Source organism: Myotis myotis, unplaced genomic scaffold (assembly GCF_014108235.1).
Source record: "Myotis myotis isolate mMyoMyo1 unplaced genomic scaffold, mMyoMyo1.p scaffold_m19_p_9, whole genome shotgun sequence".
NCBI lineage: Eukaryota > Metazoa > Chordata > Mammalia > Chiroptera > Vespertilionidae > Myotis > Myotis myotis.
In genome coordinates this window covers 30,695,252-30,713,196 of record NW_023416401.1, presented here as the reverse complement: position 1 = coordinate 30,713,196, position 17,945 = coordinate 30,695,252, and the positions used below count along the sequence as shown (strand labels likewise).

General features: G+C 38.1%; 1 protein-coding gene across 12 annotated transcripts in view; it reads right to left on the bottom strand.

Moving 5' to 3' along the window:
* LOC118663754 (centrosomal protein of 76 kDa) overlaps window positions 1–17,945 on the bottom strand; it is a 149,492-nt gene that overhangs the window by 130,331 nt on the left and 1,216 nt on the right. For 11 of the 12 annotated variants that reach the window (XM_036323694.1, XM_036323683.1, XM_036323688.1 and 8 more), the window contains exons 2-10: window positions 17,597–17,752; window positions 15,830–15,911; window positions 14,958–15,182; window positions 12,976–13,161; window positions 11,588–11,685; window positions 11,085–11,213; window positions 7,929–8,117; window positions 2,531–2,697; window positions 345–678 (exon numbers count right to left, since the gene is read on the bottom strand). In XM_036323694.1, coding sequence (XP_036179587.1) covers window positions 345–678; window positions 2,531–2,697; window positions 7,929–8,117; window positions 11,085–11,213; window positions 11,588–11,685; window positions 12,976–13,161; window positions 14,958–15,182; window positions 15,830–15,911; window positions 17,597–17,752 — 1,566 coding nt within the window. The remainder of the gene's footprint in view (window positions 1–344; window positions 679–2,530; window positions 2,698–7,928; window positions 8,118–11,084; window positions 11,214–11,587; window positions 11,686–12,975; window positions 13,162–14,957; window positions 15,183–15,829; window positions 15,912–17,596; window positions 17,753–17,945) is intronic. The other variant, XM_036323690.1, reaches the window with a different exon arrangement.

The window sequence follows — 17,945 nt, the reverse complement described above, 5'->3', positions numbered from 1 at the left end:
ATCTGCTTAATTTGATTGCTCCTACCATAAATTCAACTATAAGAGGGGAGAAAAATCAACAAACTAATTGCATATATAAGTAAACTCAAATATTTACTGAACATTTACTCTTTATTTCTAGAAGGAAGTAATAAATTCTAGAAATAATGGTGAATTTAGAAATTTCTGAGTCTCAGAGCTTTATCTCATGACTTTCAAAACTATTAAGCTTTTAAAAGTAGGGACAGTATTTGCCTTGTTCAGGGCTAGAATAGTGACTGGCACTATCATACACACACCCCAAAAATTGCTTATCCATAAACAAATGAAAAAAGCATGAAACTACAAATTTCAGTGTTAATTACCTTCCTGTGTTCTGACACTAGTAACCTTAGCTGCATTTCTATTTCATTACTTGTTACTGAAGCATCAATCGTGGATGCACAAAGAGGTGGAAAGGGAGGAAGGGATGTTGTAGCTCCTGGAGCACACACAGATTTAATTGCTTCTTCACTCATGGGTTTCCATTTAGATTCATCATTCAAATCAAATACACAGATTTCTACAGAGTCAGAGGGCTGACAATTTCCCAGAAACATCTGATGGTTGAAAACACAACCAATTGTTCGATATGGGTACAATGGTTTGGGCTGTTCAGCAACTGGAGGTTCATCAGGATTGTTAGATTTATGGATGTACCTAAAAAAGGCAAATCATAATTTTATATAATAAGAACTTAAATTAGGAAGGCAGCATTTTATTGAGGACACTTAAAGCCCTAACTATTTCCCAGGATTAGTGTTTTAATACTCATTTTTCGTTCTTATCTTTCTATAATTTGATTACTCTATATCAGTGGTTCTCAACCTGTGGGTCGCGACCCCTTTGGCGGTCAAAAGATCCTTTCACAGGTGTCGCCTAAGACCATCCTGCATATCAGATACAGTGAGGCCTTGACTTACGAGTTTAATTCATTCCGTGACGGAGCTCGTAACTCAAATTACTCGTATGTCAAATCAACAGTGAATGAGTGAGACACGTGATGCTGGGCTGATGTTGTGGCGTTCACTGTGACGTTCGCTGCGCCAACTAGTTGGTGGGGTATCTGAAGCTGGCTCGTAACCCAAATTTTAGTTCGCAACTCAAAGCAAAAAATCGGCCGAGAGACGGCTTATATCTCGAAAAACTCGTTAGTCAGGACACTCGTAAGTCAAGGCCCCACTGTATTTACATTACAATTCATAACAGTAGCAACATTACAGTTATGAAGCAACAACAAAAATAATTTTATGGTTGGATCTCAACATGACAAACTGTATTTAAAGGGCCAGAAGGTTGAGAACCACTGCTCTATATTAATTATATAGCATTATCTTATGCTACAGAAATCAACTTTACTCCTTTAACAGGAAAATATATTCTATGCATATTGTTAAAATAAAAAATTTATCTCAGATAACACAATTAAAATAATTTGGCTATATATTTGGCTATATATTTTACATATTACGCTTTTATTATTGTCTCACAGAGAGAGGCCCAGGCCTCCAGCCTGCACTGCTGTGACAGTTGGTAGGGCCTCCCTCTGCGGGACAATCGATTGCGGGGTTCCCGGACTGCAACAGGGCGCAGGCCGGGCTGAGGGACTCCCCCCCCCCCGAGTGAATGATTTTGTGCACCGGGCCTCTAGTCCTATATAATAAAAGGGTAGTATGCAAACTGTCCCCTCGACAGTTCTTCCAGGAGTTCAACCAGGGGGCGGGCTGGACGGGGGAAGGGAGGGAGGCCCGGCACTGGTAGGTGGCCGGGGGAAGGGAGGGCGGACCCCCCCGCACTGGTAGGTAGCCGGGGGAACGGAGGGAGACCCCGGCACTGGTAGGTGGCCGGGGGAAGGGAGGGAGGCCCTGGCCATCAGTGGCAGCCAGAGGCAGGCAGCCGAGGGCAAGGAGGGAGTACCCGGCCAGCAGCCGGCAGCTGCTAGGGACCCTACCAGTGCATGAATCTCCAGTCCCTATATGTCAAGGTCGCAGGTTTAATGTCCCATCAGAGCACATACAAGAATCAATCAAGGAATGCCTAAGTAAGTGGAAAAACAAATCGATGTTTCTCTCTCCCTCCCCTTTCCTCGCTCTCTCAAATCAATAAATAAATTGGGGGGGTAGGGGGAAGCCTGAAAAAATGTCCAATGAATTGATTAACACAGACTTGGTGACCACATCAAATTTTAAAAAGAAATCATGATTTCCACTTGAGTTTATTTTCAGGCTTAGAGATGATCATCAGAAAAGCATATACCAATTATATAAAATTAAAAGTAAATATAATGTATATTTTTACCAATATTATGTTAGTAAAGAATATTTTAGGTGTACAAATTTTCTTAAGAGTTTAATTATAGTTATTTTAATTGAAGTAGTTTTAGTCACTGAAAAGGCTTTAATAACTAAAATTATCAATAAGTACCTTTGATATCATCAATCTAAACAAAGAACCTATAATATAAAATATCTGCATCTTCATTTTCATATCTTTGTAAACTTAGTTGGCTAACCTGTGTCCTGTTAAACTCTCCCAAAAAGTGATGGTTCCATCAGTTCCACAAGTCATAACCCAAGCATGAGGTACTCCTTTTGCCTTAGTCCCAACACATACAAACGCTTCTAATCCATATCCAAGAAGAAGGCTGCACAGAAGGTTAGCATGATCTTCACAGTCACCCTATAAAAATACAATTAATTAAAAAATTAAGTATCTGTTCCTTCATATTGTCTCCTCATTAAATATATAAATACAAAATGACAATAAAACATATTATTAATTTTTTCCCTTTTAATCATTAGATAATAGTGTTAGGCTGAAATAATAAGAGTGGAAAAATAAAATACAAAATTTGGAAGAGCCTAAATTATTTTACAAAGTGAGAGCTCAGAAATCTAATAGTTATAATATGTATACTTTAAGAGGGAACATTCAGATTCAAAAGTTTATAAAGAACTCATACAATATAGAAGAAAAACAGTAAGATTTTTTAAATGAATAGCTAATGAACATGAACAGACAAGCTGACAAATCAGAGCAGAAAATGCAAATGGGAAAACACACAAACTGAAAACAATGAGTTATAGCATCTATACATGATTATTTTAAGGAATACATAGGAAAATGACTGGGTAGTATACAACATAATGCCAACAGCAACTATATTTAAGGTGATTATATATCATTTCCCCCTGTATTTTTTTTTAATGTTTACTTTGAAATCTAATTAAAATACAACTTTTAGTACATGACTGATACAATGTCCAATGCACTTATTTGCTCAGGCACCAATTATTTTTTAATTGATTTTTAGAAAAAGAAAGGAAGGGGAGGGGGAGCAAGAAAGAAACACTGATTTGCTCTTCCATTTACTTATATGCATTCATTGGTTGATTCTTTTTTGTTGTTGTTAATGCTCATCCAAGCATAGTTTCCCATTGACTTTTAGAGAGAGTGGAAGGGAGGGAGGAGAGACAGAAAGAAAAAAACACCGATGTGAGAGACACATCGAATGGTTGCCTCCAGCATGCGCTCTGACCAGGGCTGGGGATTGAGCCTGCAACCCGGAATTGAACCCAGGACCCTTCAGTCTGCGGGCCAACACCAGACCAGGTAGGGCCATTGGCTGATTTTTGCATGTGCCTTGATCAGGAATCGAACCTGCAACCTTGGAATATCGGGATGACACACTAATCAACTGAGTTATCCAGCCAGGGCTTCCCTTTTACTTTCTAAATTCTCTTTGATAATGTTATATTACTTTCACAATTTTAAAAAATTATAAAAACTACAAAAAAAATTAAAAATATCTGATAGCTTTTATGAAATACATTATTAAAATATTAAACAGTAAGACTACAATTACATGAAGATATGTGTTTAAACATAGAAATACAGGTAATATGCAAAAGTAAAAATAACTATTGAGTTCAGTATTAGAATGGATGATATATCTTCATCCTCAAAATTTTGCAGTAGTGGTTCTCCACTGTTGCTTTTTACCTAATTGCAATAAAACAAACAGCATTTTATAATCATTAAATTGACATTAGAAAAACATAATATACAACCTTGGAAACCCAGTAATTTCTACATTGAGATTTTATACTAATTTTTTTTCAAAAACCCAACAATACAACCAACGATGTTCAATGCAAAATATCATTCTCCATGGTATCAAAAAATGGAAGCAAACCTAACGCAGCCAAAAGAAACAGTGCCTACAATGGGGAAATAGTTAAGCAGATTTTATATATCAACTTAAGAAAATTTCATATAGCCATTAAAAGACAGAGATCATAAAGACTAGCAATACAGAGTTCAGAGCACAATGCTAAATTATAAAGCAGGACACAATATTTTACTTATATCTTAATTATGGAAAAAAATGATACCTAACAGGAGAGGTTATGGAAAAAAATGATATATAACGAGAGAAAAGCATAAAAACACATATTGGCAATAAGATTATGGATGAAATTTCACTTTCACTGTTGTAAATCTGTTTGTGCCAGAAATATATTTTACGTAATTTTCAAATTTCTAATTAAAGATGTGCTTTCTCTTTAAACAAACTTAACAACAAAAAAACAGTGAATCAGCCCTAACTGGTTTGGCTCAGTGGATAGACCATCGGCCTGAGGACTCAAGGGTCCCAGGTTCGATTCCGGTCAAGGGCATGTACCTTGGTTGCGGGCATATCCCCAGTAGAGGGTGTGCAGGAGGCAGCTGATCAATATTTCTCTCTCATTGATATTTCTAACTCTCTATCCCTCTCCCTTCCCTCTCTGTAAAAAATCAATAAAAAAATATTTTTAATAAAAATAAAAAAAACAGTGAATCAAATGGGTGATTATTTGCTTTATAAATATATTATTTACACTAGAGGAGTGGTGCACGAAATTCATGCACTGGGGGGGGGGGGGTGCTGGGGGTACCCTCAGCCTGGCCTGTGCCCTCACAGGGCGGGAGCCCCGCAATCAATCTCCCCAAAGAGGTAGGCCCCGCCCACCCATTCAGGGATCCTCGATGGAATGCCCCAAAGAGGTAGGCCAGAGCCGGGGGTCCCACCTCCGCACCGCGCAAAGCCGCCAGGACCCACCTCCACAGCTCTGCGCAGAGCTGCTGGGACCTGCTTCCGTGGCTCCACACGGAGCCACCAGGACCTGCCTGCGCACCATGCACACAGCGTCATGTCCCCGCCCACCCGCTGTACACGCAGCCTCCTGGTGATGGATTGTTACGGTGTGAGGGCATGACGACCACATAGGCTTTTATTAGTATAGATAATAATTTTAAATATGTACCATTCCTACTATGTTTGAAATAAAAATGTTTTTTTGGGTCTTTTTAAAAATATATTTTATTGATTTTTTACAGAGAGGAAGGGAGAGAGAGATAGAGAGCTAGAAACATCGATGAGAGAGAAACATCGATCAGCTGCCTCCTGCACACCTCCCACTGGGGATGTGCCTGCAACCAAGGTACATGCCCTTGACCGGAATTGAACCTGGGACCCTTCAGTCTGCAGGCCAACGCTCTATCCAATGAGCCAAACCGGTCATGGCTGAAATAAAAATGTTTTGATCTATACACACAACTTTTGGGAACTATAGATTGAGAATAAATCAAAACAATTTTGATAAGTAATGTTTAACTGTTTTCAGTTGTCTAAGACAAAATCATTCTGACAAATCAATTTCTAATATAAACAGTTTCTTCCACTGCATAAGCTTGCCTTATGAATACCTACAATATTTACACAACTTCAAATGGCTAGTTTACTGAAATCAATTCATTTAAGTTTAAGATCAATAAATTTATATAAATTCTTAAATATATACTTACTAGAGGCCCGGTGTACAAAAATTTGTGCACTCAGGGGGGAAGGGGGGGGTCCCTCAGCCCGGCCTATGCCCTCTCGCAGTCTGGAACCCCTCGGGCGATAACGACCTGCTGGCTTAGGCCTGCTCCCAGGTGGCAGAGGACAGGCCCAATCCCTAGGTGCAGCCCCTGGTCGGGCTCAGAGCAGGGCCGATTGGGGAGTTGGGGCGCCACCCCGTCATGCAGAGCAGGGCGGATCGGGAGATTGCGATGCCACCCCTAGTCACGCTCAGGGTAGGGCTGATTGGGGGGTTGGGGCACCGCCCCGTCACACTCAAGGCAGGGTCGATAGGGAGGTTGTGGCGCCATCCCGTCACGCACAGAGCAGGGCCGATCAGGGGGTTGGGGCGCTGCCCCCTGTCACATACAGAGCAGGGTCCATCAGGGGGGCTGGGGCTCCATACCCTGTCACGCACAGGGCAGGGCAGATCAGGGGGTTGGGGTGCTCCCCCGTCACACACAGAGCAGGGCCCATCAGGGGGGTTGGGGCTCCGTACCCTGTCACGCACAGAGCAGGGCCGATCAGGGGGTTGAGGAGCTCCCCCCTGTCACTAACAGAGTAGGGCCAATTGGGGAGTTAGGGCACAGTCCCCTGTCACACACAGAGCAGGGTGGATTAGGGGGTTGGGGCCCCGCCCTCTATCACCCACAGAGCAGGGCTGATCAGGGGGTTGGTGCGCCGCACCCTGTCACACTCAGGGCAGGGCTGATGGGGAGGTTATGGCTCTACCCCGTCACACACAGAGCAGGGCCCGTGGGGGGGGGGGGAGGGGTTGGTGCGCCGCACCCTGTCACGAACAGAGCAGGGCGGATAGGGAGGTTGTGGCCCCACCCCGTCACACACAGAGCCGCAGGGCAATCAAGGGGTTTGCTTGCTGCCCCCTATCACACTGATCCCGGTGCTGGGAGGCCTCGCTGCTCCGCTGATCCCGGTGCTGGGAGGCATATTACCCTTTTACTATATAGGATAGAGGCCTGGTGCATAGGTGGGGGCCAGCTGGTTTGCCCTGAAGGGTGTCCTGGATCAGGGTGGGGGTCCCCACTGGGGTGCCTGGCCAGTCTGGGTGAGGGGCTGAGGGCCATTTTCAGGCTGGCGGGGGACTGAAGCTCCCAACCTGTCCTTTTTTTCTTATTCTGGGCCAACTTTAGCTCTGAGGCTTGGCTCCAGCTCTGAGGCCTCGGCTGCTGAAAGCAGGTATCTGGTTTGTTTGGGTTCTATAATTGTAACACTGTTGCGGTCTTGCTCACTCCAGCTCTGAGATCCTGGCTGGCTGAAAGCAGGGATCTGCGTTTGTTCTAAATTGAAACAATGTTGCGGTCCTGCTGACTGAAAGCAGGTTTCTGGGGTTTTGTTTAGCTTCTATATTTGTAACCATGTTTCAAACTGCAAGCTCAGAGGCCGGCAAGGCAGGCTGGGAACGTTAGCTTCCTCCGTCACTGAAGCAAGCAAGCCTCTTATTCGCTTCAAGCTGCCTGGCTGCCGGCTTCCATCTTGGTTGGCAGTTAATTTGCATATCGTCCTGATTAGCCAATGGGAAGGGTAGCGGAGGTACAGCTAATTACCATGTTTCTCTATTATTAGATAGGATATCTGATCTAATCAAAACACCAATAAATCCAGTAATTTTTTCCATATTCATTTTGTACTGCCATTTTCTCTTTTTTAAAAAAAAAACATCATCTAAACAAATTTTAATACACGAATAATACTAGAAGACCATAGTAATAGTCCTGCTGCTCTAATTCAGTTTCATTTACCTTTATGTCTTGGTTTCTGACATAATAGTACTTATAGATCCTTACCTCACAGAAATCACAGTACATTAAATAATAAGCTACATGAGAAAATAAAGATGCTAAGTTTTTTCTTTATGTATTGACATTTAAGTGTTAAGAAAAATGGTGAAAAGATTGTCTTATTGAAGTTGATACTATGTACATTTTTCTACGTTAATTATTTTACAAATGTACCACAAATTCACAATTATGACGTACTGCTTTTTAATTCTATTATGTGTGTAGGATACCTTGTTTCTACAGAGAAAGGCCAGCAGAGTGCACCACTGTTCCTGTTTACCTCCTCCTCCAATAACAGGGGCTCTTTCATAACCAAGGACATTAACAAATCTTGCTGCTTGCCTTGGGGTATCCAGAAGCCGCCCAGCTCGAAGGGGTTTAACATAGGAACAGACTGGTCTATTTATCCCATTTTCGTCCTGGAGAAAGAGAGGGAAAACATTATCTGTAATGACTGATTAATCATTTTCAATTTTAACACCTGTTCTCAGAGTACATTAATGTAGAATAAAATAATTCTGGATTATCACTTACTGCTTACCTTGTACCTAGCACTAGATTGCTGACTGCTCTGCATACAATTTCTCTTTTAATCCTCATAACATCTCTATTACTTTCATTTCATAGATGAAGAAACTGAAGCTACAGCCATTATGCAACAGGGACGGGATCCAAACATTGAGCTAACGCCAAAGCCTTTGACAGTAAGAACATAAACTATCATATGATCCAGCAATCCCACTCCTGGATATATATCCAAAGTAGTTGAAATCAGTATCTCAAAGATTGCACACCATGTTCACTGCAGCATTATTGGCAATATCCAGGATATGGAAACAACCAGAATGTCCTTCAACAAATGAATGGATAAAGAAAAAGTGGTATACATTTAAAATGGAGTAACATTCAGCCATAAAAAAAAACGGAAGAGACCCTGCCATTTGCAATACGGATGAACCTGAGGGCATTTAAAAAAATTTCTGCACAGGAAATGTAAAAACTATCATTAAGTGAATTACTATTATACTATAGCAAAACCAGCTAGTGAGAAAGAAAAAGAACAATGGGTTATTAAAATATGATAACCCTGGATATTCTAAAGATGTTTGTTTGTATAAAGATAATTAGTTTAGTGCTTGTGTGGGCGGGTTTGTTCTATTCTTACAATTCCACTAATAGGCAAGAAAGAAATGAAAATGTAAAAAAAAAAGGATGCATTTGCCCTAAACAAGTTATAGTAGCACCTTGGAATATAAGATATACCATTACTTGTTTCATTATAGCAATGTCTCTAATATTACCTAACTATATCCCCATAAACTATTTAAATATCTAGAAAACTTCAGTATTTCAACCTCTAAACCTGTACTGTTCAATAGAATGCCACTAACCATATGTGGCTATTTAATTGTTAATAAAATTTTAAAAACCAGTTCTTTAACTGTGTTAGTCATATTTTGTGTGCTCAACAGCTACATATGGCTAAGGGTTACCACACTGGACAGCACATATCTATCAATGCAGAAAGCTCTACTGGATAGTGCTGTTGTATACTATTTCCTCTTGTGCATGGAATCACTGGAAATTCATTTTAAGGCCATGTATAATAATATGTATATTTAAAACTATAGTTTTTGAAATTAGATTGATGCCTTAAATAACTGTTGTTGTACCTTAATTTCGTATCTAGCCAAACATAGGAAGAAGCAACAAGAAACACTATTGGAAAAGGAACCTAAGAAATATAAAAATGTTATTTACTCTATATGGAAAGAAATGGCACAAACTAATGAGCAATAGTTGAAACTGCAATTTAATAGTTTGTCATAACTGAGCTGATGTTTGAACTTAGAAAAAAATCTTCACTTCTCTATCCTTCACACCGTTTGCAAAAAGTAGCAATGCCTGGCTACTTGACAATCTCATATGGTTACCAATCAACTAAATGACCTTGCATGGTTCAAATCTTCTTACAATGAATTCTGAGACAGGAACCTTAAGTAATATTTCCTAAAACACAATCTCAATTCTTTGATTCCCTTAACTGCATATTCCATTCTTTTCCTTCCTCCTCTTTCATTTGCAATTTCTCTATTCTACTTCCTCCCCTTCCCCCACCAACCACCCCAAACTGGTCCGATTCCCTATGGCAACCTCAGACTAAATAGACAGCAGGAACAATATATATATATGTATATATGTGTTGTTGTTAATTCTCACCAGAAGATATTTCTCCCATTGATTTTTTTAGAGAGAGTGGAAAGGGAGGTGGGGGAGGAGACAGAGAAACATCGTTGTGAGAGAGACACATCGACTGATTGCCTCCTGCACATGTCCCAACTGGGGCCGGTGGCCAGGGATTGGGAATAGAGCCAGCAATGAAGGTATGTGCCCTTGACCAGAACTGAACCTGCGACCCTTCAGTTTGTGGCGGTGCTCTAACCACTGAGCAATCAGCTAGGGCGGAACCAGTTATATTTTGACTTGTTTCTCTTTGCCCTTGATCTGACATCACTGCTACCTTGCCTGCCTAGTCATTCAATGTATAGATAATGTTATTGTAAAGTTAGAAGCCATTTCCTTCATCTCCACCACTAGTCAACTACAATCTCCCACATTCCCAAGCTCCTCATCTAGAAATTGAAACACTTTTAGCCTGTCCTAAAAATCTAGGGAATATAGGGTAAAGCTAGACAAATGCACAGGATCTGAGAAATATAATCCACTACAACATTATATTCACATAAAAATACATCTACATAAGCCTGAATATACATAAAGTATTTAAGTAGTCCTTAAGTTACAAAAAGATATGGATCTAATCATATATTGTATGTTTGTTAAAGATAGAAAATGGGCTTAGGATACAAGAAAAACAGAAGCAGAGATATAATTGAAATGCTGCAGTTGAAATGCTGGAGCTAAATATTATTTGTCATTGGCTTAGGGATCTTGGTATATAAAATTATTACATGTAATATATGTTTGTCTTTTTAAAAAAACACCCTAACCAGAAAAAATATATATGTGGAGCCCCAGTTCTGCACACAAAAGCTGAATTTACATATAAATTAGAAAATGTCTTAGTAGTTATTTAGTACTAAGTACCAATCAAAGATACACTCAAACAAAAGGGTTTTCATCTACTTTAAATAATATATATTCAAAAAGGGTTCAAGAAACAAAAAAGAAAAGCAAAATAAAACAGATTGTATTATATCATTCAGTGAAAGAAAGTATTACAAAAGTAACATTGTATTTTACAAATAAATTTTCATTTTTCTGTAATAAATACATTTTACAAATTCAAGTTAAATAAAATGTATTTTAAAAATACAGTTAATATCAAATACAGCTGTGGAGTTTTTCTAATATAATTTACAAACCTGAGCAAAAATCTTAACCAGCCGTGAGTTGTGTGAGGGTCGAATTTGCAAATATTCTCTCCACCACTGCTTAGCATATACAAGAAATAATCGCTCTTTCTCTGCAGTTTTCTGACGTTCCAAAGCAAGCTTGAAATTTTAAAAAAAAAGTTTCAATTTCTATTCATTCTCCTTAATTACTATAAAATATGTAACAGATCGATGTACTTCTCTCCATCTCTACCACTACCCTAATTAATCTAAGCCACCATCATCTCATCTCTAAGAGCCTCAAAATTGACTTGCCTATTTCTACACCTCCCCCCATACAAATCAGTCTCCAGACAACATCAGAGTAATCTTTTTCTGCCAAGACATTTTTAAATATTAAATCATATTGTCATTCTCTTGCTTAAAACTAACAAACTGTAATTTTCTAAAAAGAAAGTGCTTTCTAGGATCAACAGGGAAACATACTATTATGAAAACAATTACACAAAGAAGAGAAATTCAGAATTTTTTACCTGTGTGTTCACTACTTCTTGAGATAATGTTTGACTGAGTGGTGGGTACATCTCAAGTTTTATATTTAAAATTCCCACAGAAACTTTTGATTCTGTGCCTAAAAGTATAAATAGATACTTAGAACTTCAGAGGTTTTAATGCTGTGCATATTTAGTCAACCAAAATAATTTAAGAATTTTGTGCTTTACCACTTACATAAATATTCAACGTTACCTTTAATATTCATATCAAAATGAACCAAATCAAATTAGTTTTTATTTGGTACTAAGGCCTTCATGTCATTTTAAGGAGATTACCTATTTTCTTAGCTTCCTAATCACTTTTAAGTGACTTTTCAGACTTAAAGGATTCAGAAGTCTTAATTTTTATATTAATTAAATGTCTGATACCAACCAGACTTACATTTAAAACCAAAGTAAAAGTAGCTGTTAACACCTCATTCTCAGAAAATATTTATACTTTTTGTCACATACAGTAATTCCCATTTATCCCCTCCCATTTTTCACATCACATGTGAATACAAATTTTTAATCCATGCCTGTATTTAAAGAATTAGAAAACAAATAATGGGTATCAGTTAAAAATAAACATCATACCTAAAACTTTTTTCTCTACTTTTTATTTAAGTAAAAACACATTCAGGGTCTGACTTATCAAAATCTAAATTACTAAAGCTATACTGTCCAATGGCCAGATTTAACTCTGTGACTAAGATTCAATACCAAAGTACTTCCATTATGTTATGCATAAAACATAGGTAGCTTTTGTTTTTCACTGTGTTGGTAAATATGTATTACATATCAAGTAGTATGCGAGAGTCCAAGGAGACAATGGTGAATAAGATAGGCACCATCTCTGTTCTCAAATACTATTTACTGGTACTGACATTGAGCAGGTTAGCACCTTTGAGGGTCACTTTTCCACAAGTAAAGAGATAGAAGAAAACCTACTCCATATTCCATAAGAACAGCTGCTGCAGGAAGCCACTGGTACTAATGGAGATGCATTATATTCCGGGATGTGCTGGAATGGAGGTAATTTGTGTATGCATGCATGTATATGCATATGTGTAAAATCTTAATTTTCTTTATAGCCTTATATATAATCAAATGAATTTGGGGGAGGGGGGAACTCTCAAAATTTGTTTATTCATTTCCTAGGAAAAAAAAATTTCTTTAAGACAAGGCCAGAATGACTATGAACTTCTACACACACACTAGTCTTCAAGACATTTCCATAGACTACAACACTGAAGTCCAATTATAATTCTAAAGAAATTCTTTTTACATGTTTGCCTCTTGATTTATAAAGGCATTTTCAAAATATAAAATGTACTTACAAACAAACTAGGACTTATAAAAAGGTAACATGATAATAATCATCATACCTACACCCATAAGTTCCACAGTAAGATTGGTTGCTCCATTTTCTGAGCCCAAAACTGATCGCCATTCGAGAAAATAGGATGCTACTAAAGTGGTCTCACCAAATATATCTGTTTTGATTAGCACCATATGAATTGGATCACTTATTGATAACATTGTTGTTGAATCAGCCATTCTAGTTCCATCACCTAGCAACATAAACCAAAAAAAAATTACACCATATTACATATTCAGTTAAGCCAACATAAAATACTTTTTAAAAAAATATATTTTATTGATTTTTTACAGAGAGGAAGGAAGAGGGATAGAGAGTTAGAAACATCAATGAGAGAGAAACATGGATCAGCTGCCTCCTGCACATCCCCTACTGGGGATGTGCCCGCAGCCAAGGTACATGCCCTTGACCGGAATCGAACCTGGAACCCTTGAGTCCTCAGGCCGATGCTCTATCTACTGAGCCAAACCGGTTACGGCCAACATAAAATACTTTTACTGAAAAGTATTAATAAACTTATATAAAACCAAATAGAATAATTTGGTAATGACTCAGAAAGCATGCAACAGACTGGGAATAAAAGTACAGTCCTATTTCTCACAACTTTTAGAGTACTAGTAGAAATGTGATGAGTTGTCACTTAATGAATATCAGTATTTTCTGATCTCTAAGACAGCGGTCACCAACCGATGGTCCATGGACCACTGGTGGTCAATGAGGTCCGAAAGGCCTGCGACCGTTGCTCTAAGACAGTGGTTGGCAAACCGTGGCTCACGAGCCACATGTGGCTCTTTGGCCCTTTGAGTGTGGCTCTTCCACAAAATACCACGTGCAGGCGCGCACGTACGTACAGGGAACGTTGTGGAGTGAAAGAGGATGTAGTGTCGAGGATTGAGAAAGGTATGTTGAGATGGTTTGGACATATAGACAGGATGAACGAAAGGAGATAAGACGAAACAAGTATACAAGATGAGTGTGGATGGGAGAGTTGGAAGGGGTCGACCTCAGCGGACATACCTCAATCAGATAGAGGATGTTTTTAGCAAAGGCCAGCTTAGGAGTACCCTAATTAAGTTAATAACAATGTACCTACCTATATAGTTTAAGTTTAAAAAAGAAATTTCAATCGTTGTACTGTTGATATTTGGCTCTGGTGACTAATGAGTTTGCTGACCACTGCTCTAAGAGATAAGTCTATTCATTAAAAGTACTTCCTAAAACTATATGTTACTAAGATAATTCAAATATGTCAACATTAATTCCAAAACGACCTTTATTCCTAATCTCCAGAAATAATCACTGTATTATCTACCCAAAACTGAAAGATCCGACACCTTGGAGCTAGCAATTTAAGCCATTATTTTTCACCAGGGGGGAAAAATAATACATTTTAGTACTGCATTAGCCATCCTAGTAATCTAAAATTCTGAGAGTATAATTCTACAACTTTGCTAAGTTTACAAATATATTATAAAAATTTCTATACTGACAATTAAAATGTACGAAATAACCTTATAGGAAGAAACAGTGTAAAACAATTACAGGAATCAAGTATTATAATTTTAAAGTTCTAAAGATGAGTTACAGATTCATGTTTAAATTTTGATTTTTTAAAGTTAGATAATATCATAAACGTAGTCACTTTTCATAAATGAGAAGGATCATGTCTTATTCCCCACTATATCTCTAGGACTTGCCTAGCATAGTACCATGCACCTAATATGTATTTAAATGTTCATTACTAAACAACCAACCATTAAAACAGTCAAAAAGTAATCTTCAGGGAAAATTAATTACCAGAAAATAAAGCAAGAAAGTAGTCAGAAGTAGTTTATATAGAAAAGAGCAATGGAGGGAAAAAAATATTTTAAAGTCTAGAGAGGGAGGGTCATCCATTATAAATCTCTCCTTACAGCGTGTTATTATTGTTCTGCAAGGAAACCTCACAAAGATTTACTCAACTAAAGACAATTTATTATTGCTACTTACCTAAGTTTTCTCTGTGTACTTCAAGTAAAAAGCCATCATGAAAATCTGGTTCACAGGCACATGGAACAGGTTTAGAACGAAAACGTTGGTTTCGAAAATGCAAACATAATGTAAAGGTTGAACAAACTTGTCCTGGTAAAGGCTCAGGTTCTTGCAGATGTTCCAAGAAAGCTTTTCCACCCAAAACCTGAAGGTAAAGATACCTCCGTGTTGGATCAATATTAGCTGCAAAGTGTAGCAATATATATGAGGAAACTGCCAAATAACTTAAGAAATGTGATCAAGACAATAGGAAATAATAACTTGACAGAAATAAAACCAAAGACAGCATGAGGGGTGGATGGGGGGCAGAAAAATAACACATTTACTGGATACCAGGACCATTTGCACCCAGGGAAGAAAAGATACATAGTATGACACCTTTTTCTGAGTTTACATTCTGGCTACTTTCTCCGAGTTAGAGAGGAGTCAGAGCCAAGGTTTAGGATGCCTTTGCTGTTAATGGCTTATCCAACATTCCTTCACCTCCACAAACCAACTCAGACAATTATCTCAGCTCAGCAAAGTGCACTTGTGAAATAATTACATTACCATTAAAAAAGCAAGGCTATACAATTTTTATAAAATGTATCATTAAAACATGTAAAATAGGTGTTTTTGCTTCAAAACTGTGCTATACATTAAATCTTCTGACATACTTCATGGAAAATAGAATCTCAGTTTTTTTGGATGATTACTCACAAAAATATAAGTATTTAATTCTGGGGGGGAAAAACTGAAAAGTTTTCTAACAAATACCAAATACTGTAGCACATCTATCCTCAGTACTATCCATAACTAAATGTTAAAAAAACAAAAAACAAAACACATACTTTTTTTTAATAACGTTGATTGTCTATCAGTAAAACAAATTGGTTGTTTTGGAGAGGGAGGGAGTTCTTGATCAACATTATCCTAGAAAGGAAGAAAGAAAATCAGAACAAATTAGGAAACAAAATTATAGTTAAGAAATGAAGTCAATAATGAAACTAAGAACTCAACACAAGTAAACAGGATAAAGCCCCTCAAAAGGCCCCTATTTTCCTTGCATAATTAAAATAATCAGTGGTCAGCAAACTCATTAGTCAACAGAGCCAAATATCAAGAGTACGATTGAAATTTCTTTTGAGAGCCAAATTTTTTAAACTTAAACTATATAGGTAGGTACATTGTTATTAACTTAATTAGGGTACTCCTAAGGCTTAGGAAGAGCCACACTCAAGGGGCTAAAGAGCCGCATGTAGCTCGCAAGCCGCAGTTTGCCGACCACGGAAAATAATGAAAAGTCTTCAAAAGAGACAATGCAACTGGTTACTCCTAAAGTCTACTATTAAGAAATTAAACTGTCTTCAAGCAATGTCCACAGAATACTAAAAACAAACCCCTAATATCTTAAACAAGGTTAAACTTTCTCCAAACCTCATATAACATTTGGCTTATGATTCTACCATGAATTGATTCTAATAAGGAAGTACATTCACACAGCAAAAGCTGTTACTAGGTCAACTTTTATAACAAATGGGTTTACAAATCTCAAAAACCAAAAAAGGATGCTGTTTTAAAATACTTATTCCCTGGTGTATTATGAAGTCCATCCAATTTTTATATTATGTTACCCAGTAATGAGGTCACAGTTTCTCATTATTGCCTCATTTTCAAAAGAAGGCCTACTTACTAATTTGTGCACTGAAAGGCTATCATCCCACTACTGACCTATTTATATGAAAAGATTTGAAAGTTCTTATGTAGACAATTATTTTCTTAAATTGATAACTTCTTAATCACAGAGAATATTGTCCCAAAACAGTGCTTATTTAAAAAATAAGCCTAATCTTAAAAAGTATACATAGAACAATATTACTGAAAAAGAAACAGGTTGTGATGAACTAATGTGACTAAAATATATATACTTAAAGTTACAGACCTAAAGAATAAATAAGGAGAAAATTCTGTCATTGTAGAGAGAAATATGGTATACAACTCCAATTTCATTGATACGTAATCCTACTTGTTACATTAGCTTATACTTTTTCTTTTTTTAAAACATATTTTATTGATTTTTTACAGAGAGGAAGGGAGAGGGATAGAGAGTTAGAAACATCGATGAGAGAGAAACATCAATCAGCTGCCTCCTGCACACCTCCTACTGGGGATGTGCCCGCAACCAAGGTACATGCCCTTGGCCGAATCAAACCTGGGACCCTTCAGTCTGCGGGCCGACGCCCTATCCACTGAGCCAAACCAGTTAGGGCTAGCTAGCTTATACTTTTAAAAAACTATTTTTGTTGATTTTAGAGAGAGAGGAAGAGAGAGGGAGAGAGAAAGAGACATTGATCGGTTGCCTCCCATACACATCCCAACCAGGGATCGAACCCAAAATCTGGGTACGTGCCCTGACCAGGAATTGAACTGGCAACCTTTTGGTAAATGGGGTGATGCTCAACCAACTGAGACACACCAGCCAGGGCACATTAGCTTATACTTGGAACAAGGATATTACTAGACAAAAATGATCTTATTTTAAAGTGGTTTTACTAAAAGGAGAGGTCCCCAATCATGGATTTACACCCTCAAATCCCCCCCCCCCAAAGATTACTCACAGTAACAAAATTAAGTTCTTTCATCACATCGTCAATGATTCCCCGACGTCTAAGAGCTTTGATCAAATCTTCTGTCGATAACTGCTGTTGATCAGGAGCCAGTTCTTCCCGTATCGTCTCAGCAAGGATTTCTCTTATCCTGCCATGCACGTCCATCTACACACAGAAAGCTCGCATTACAATGTACAGCACTACAGAGCAGCGGAAGGTTGCCACTGAGTTCATTTCTCTTTTCAATACTGGCAAACAAAATTCATGGCAGTTGCCACTCAGCGAATTTCTTTCTAAGCCACTGACAAAGAAAAATATAACGTTAGAAGAGAGGCTCCACTCGGGAAGGCTTCTCCAG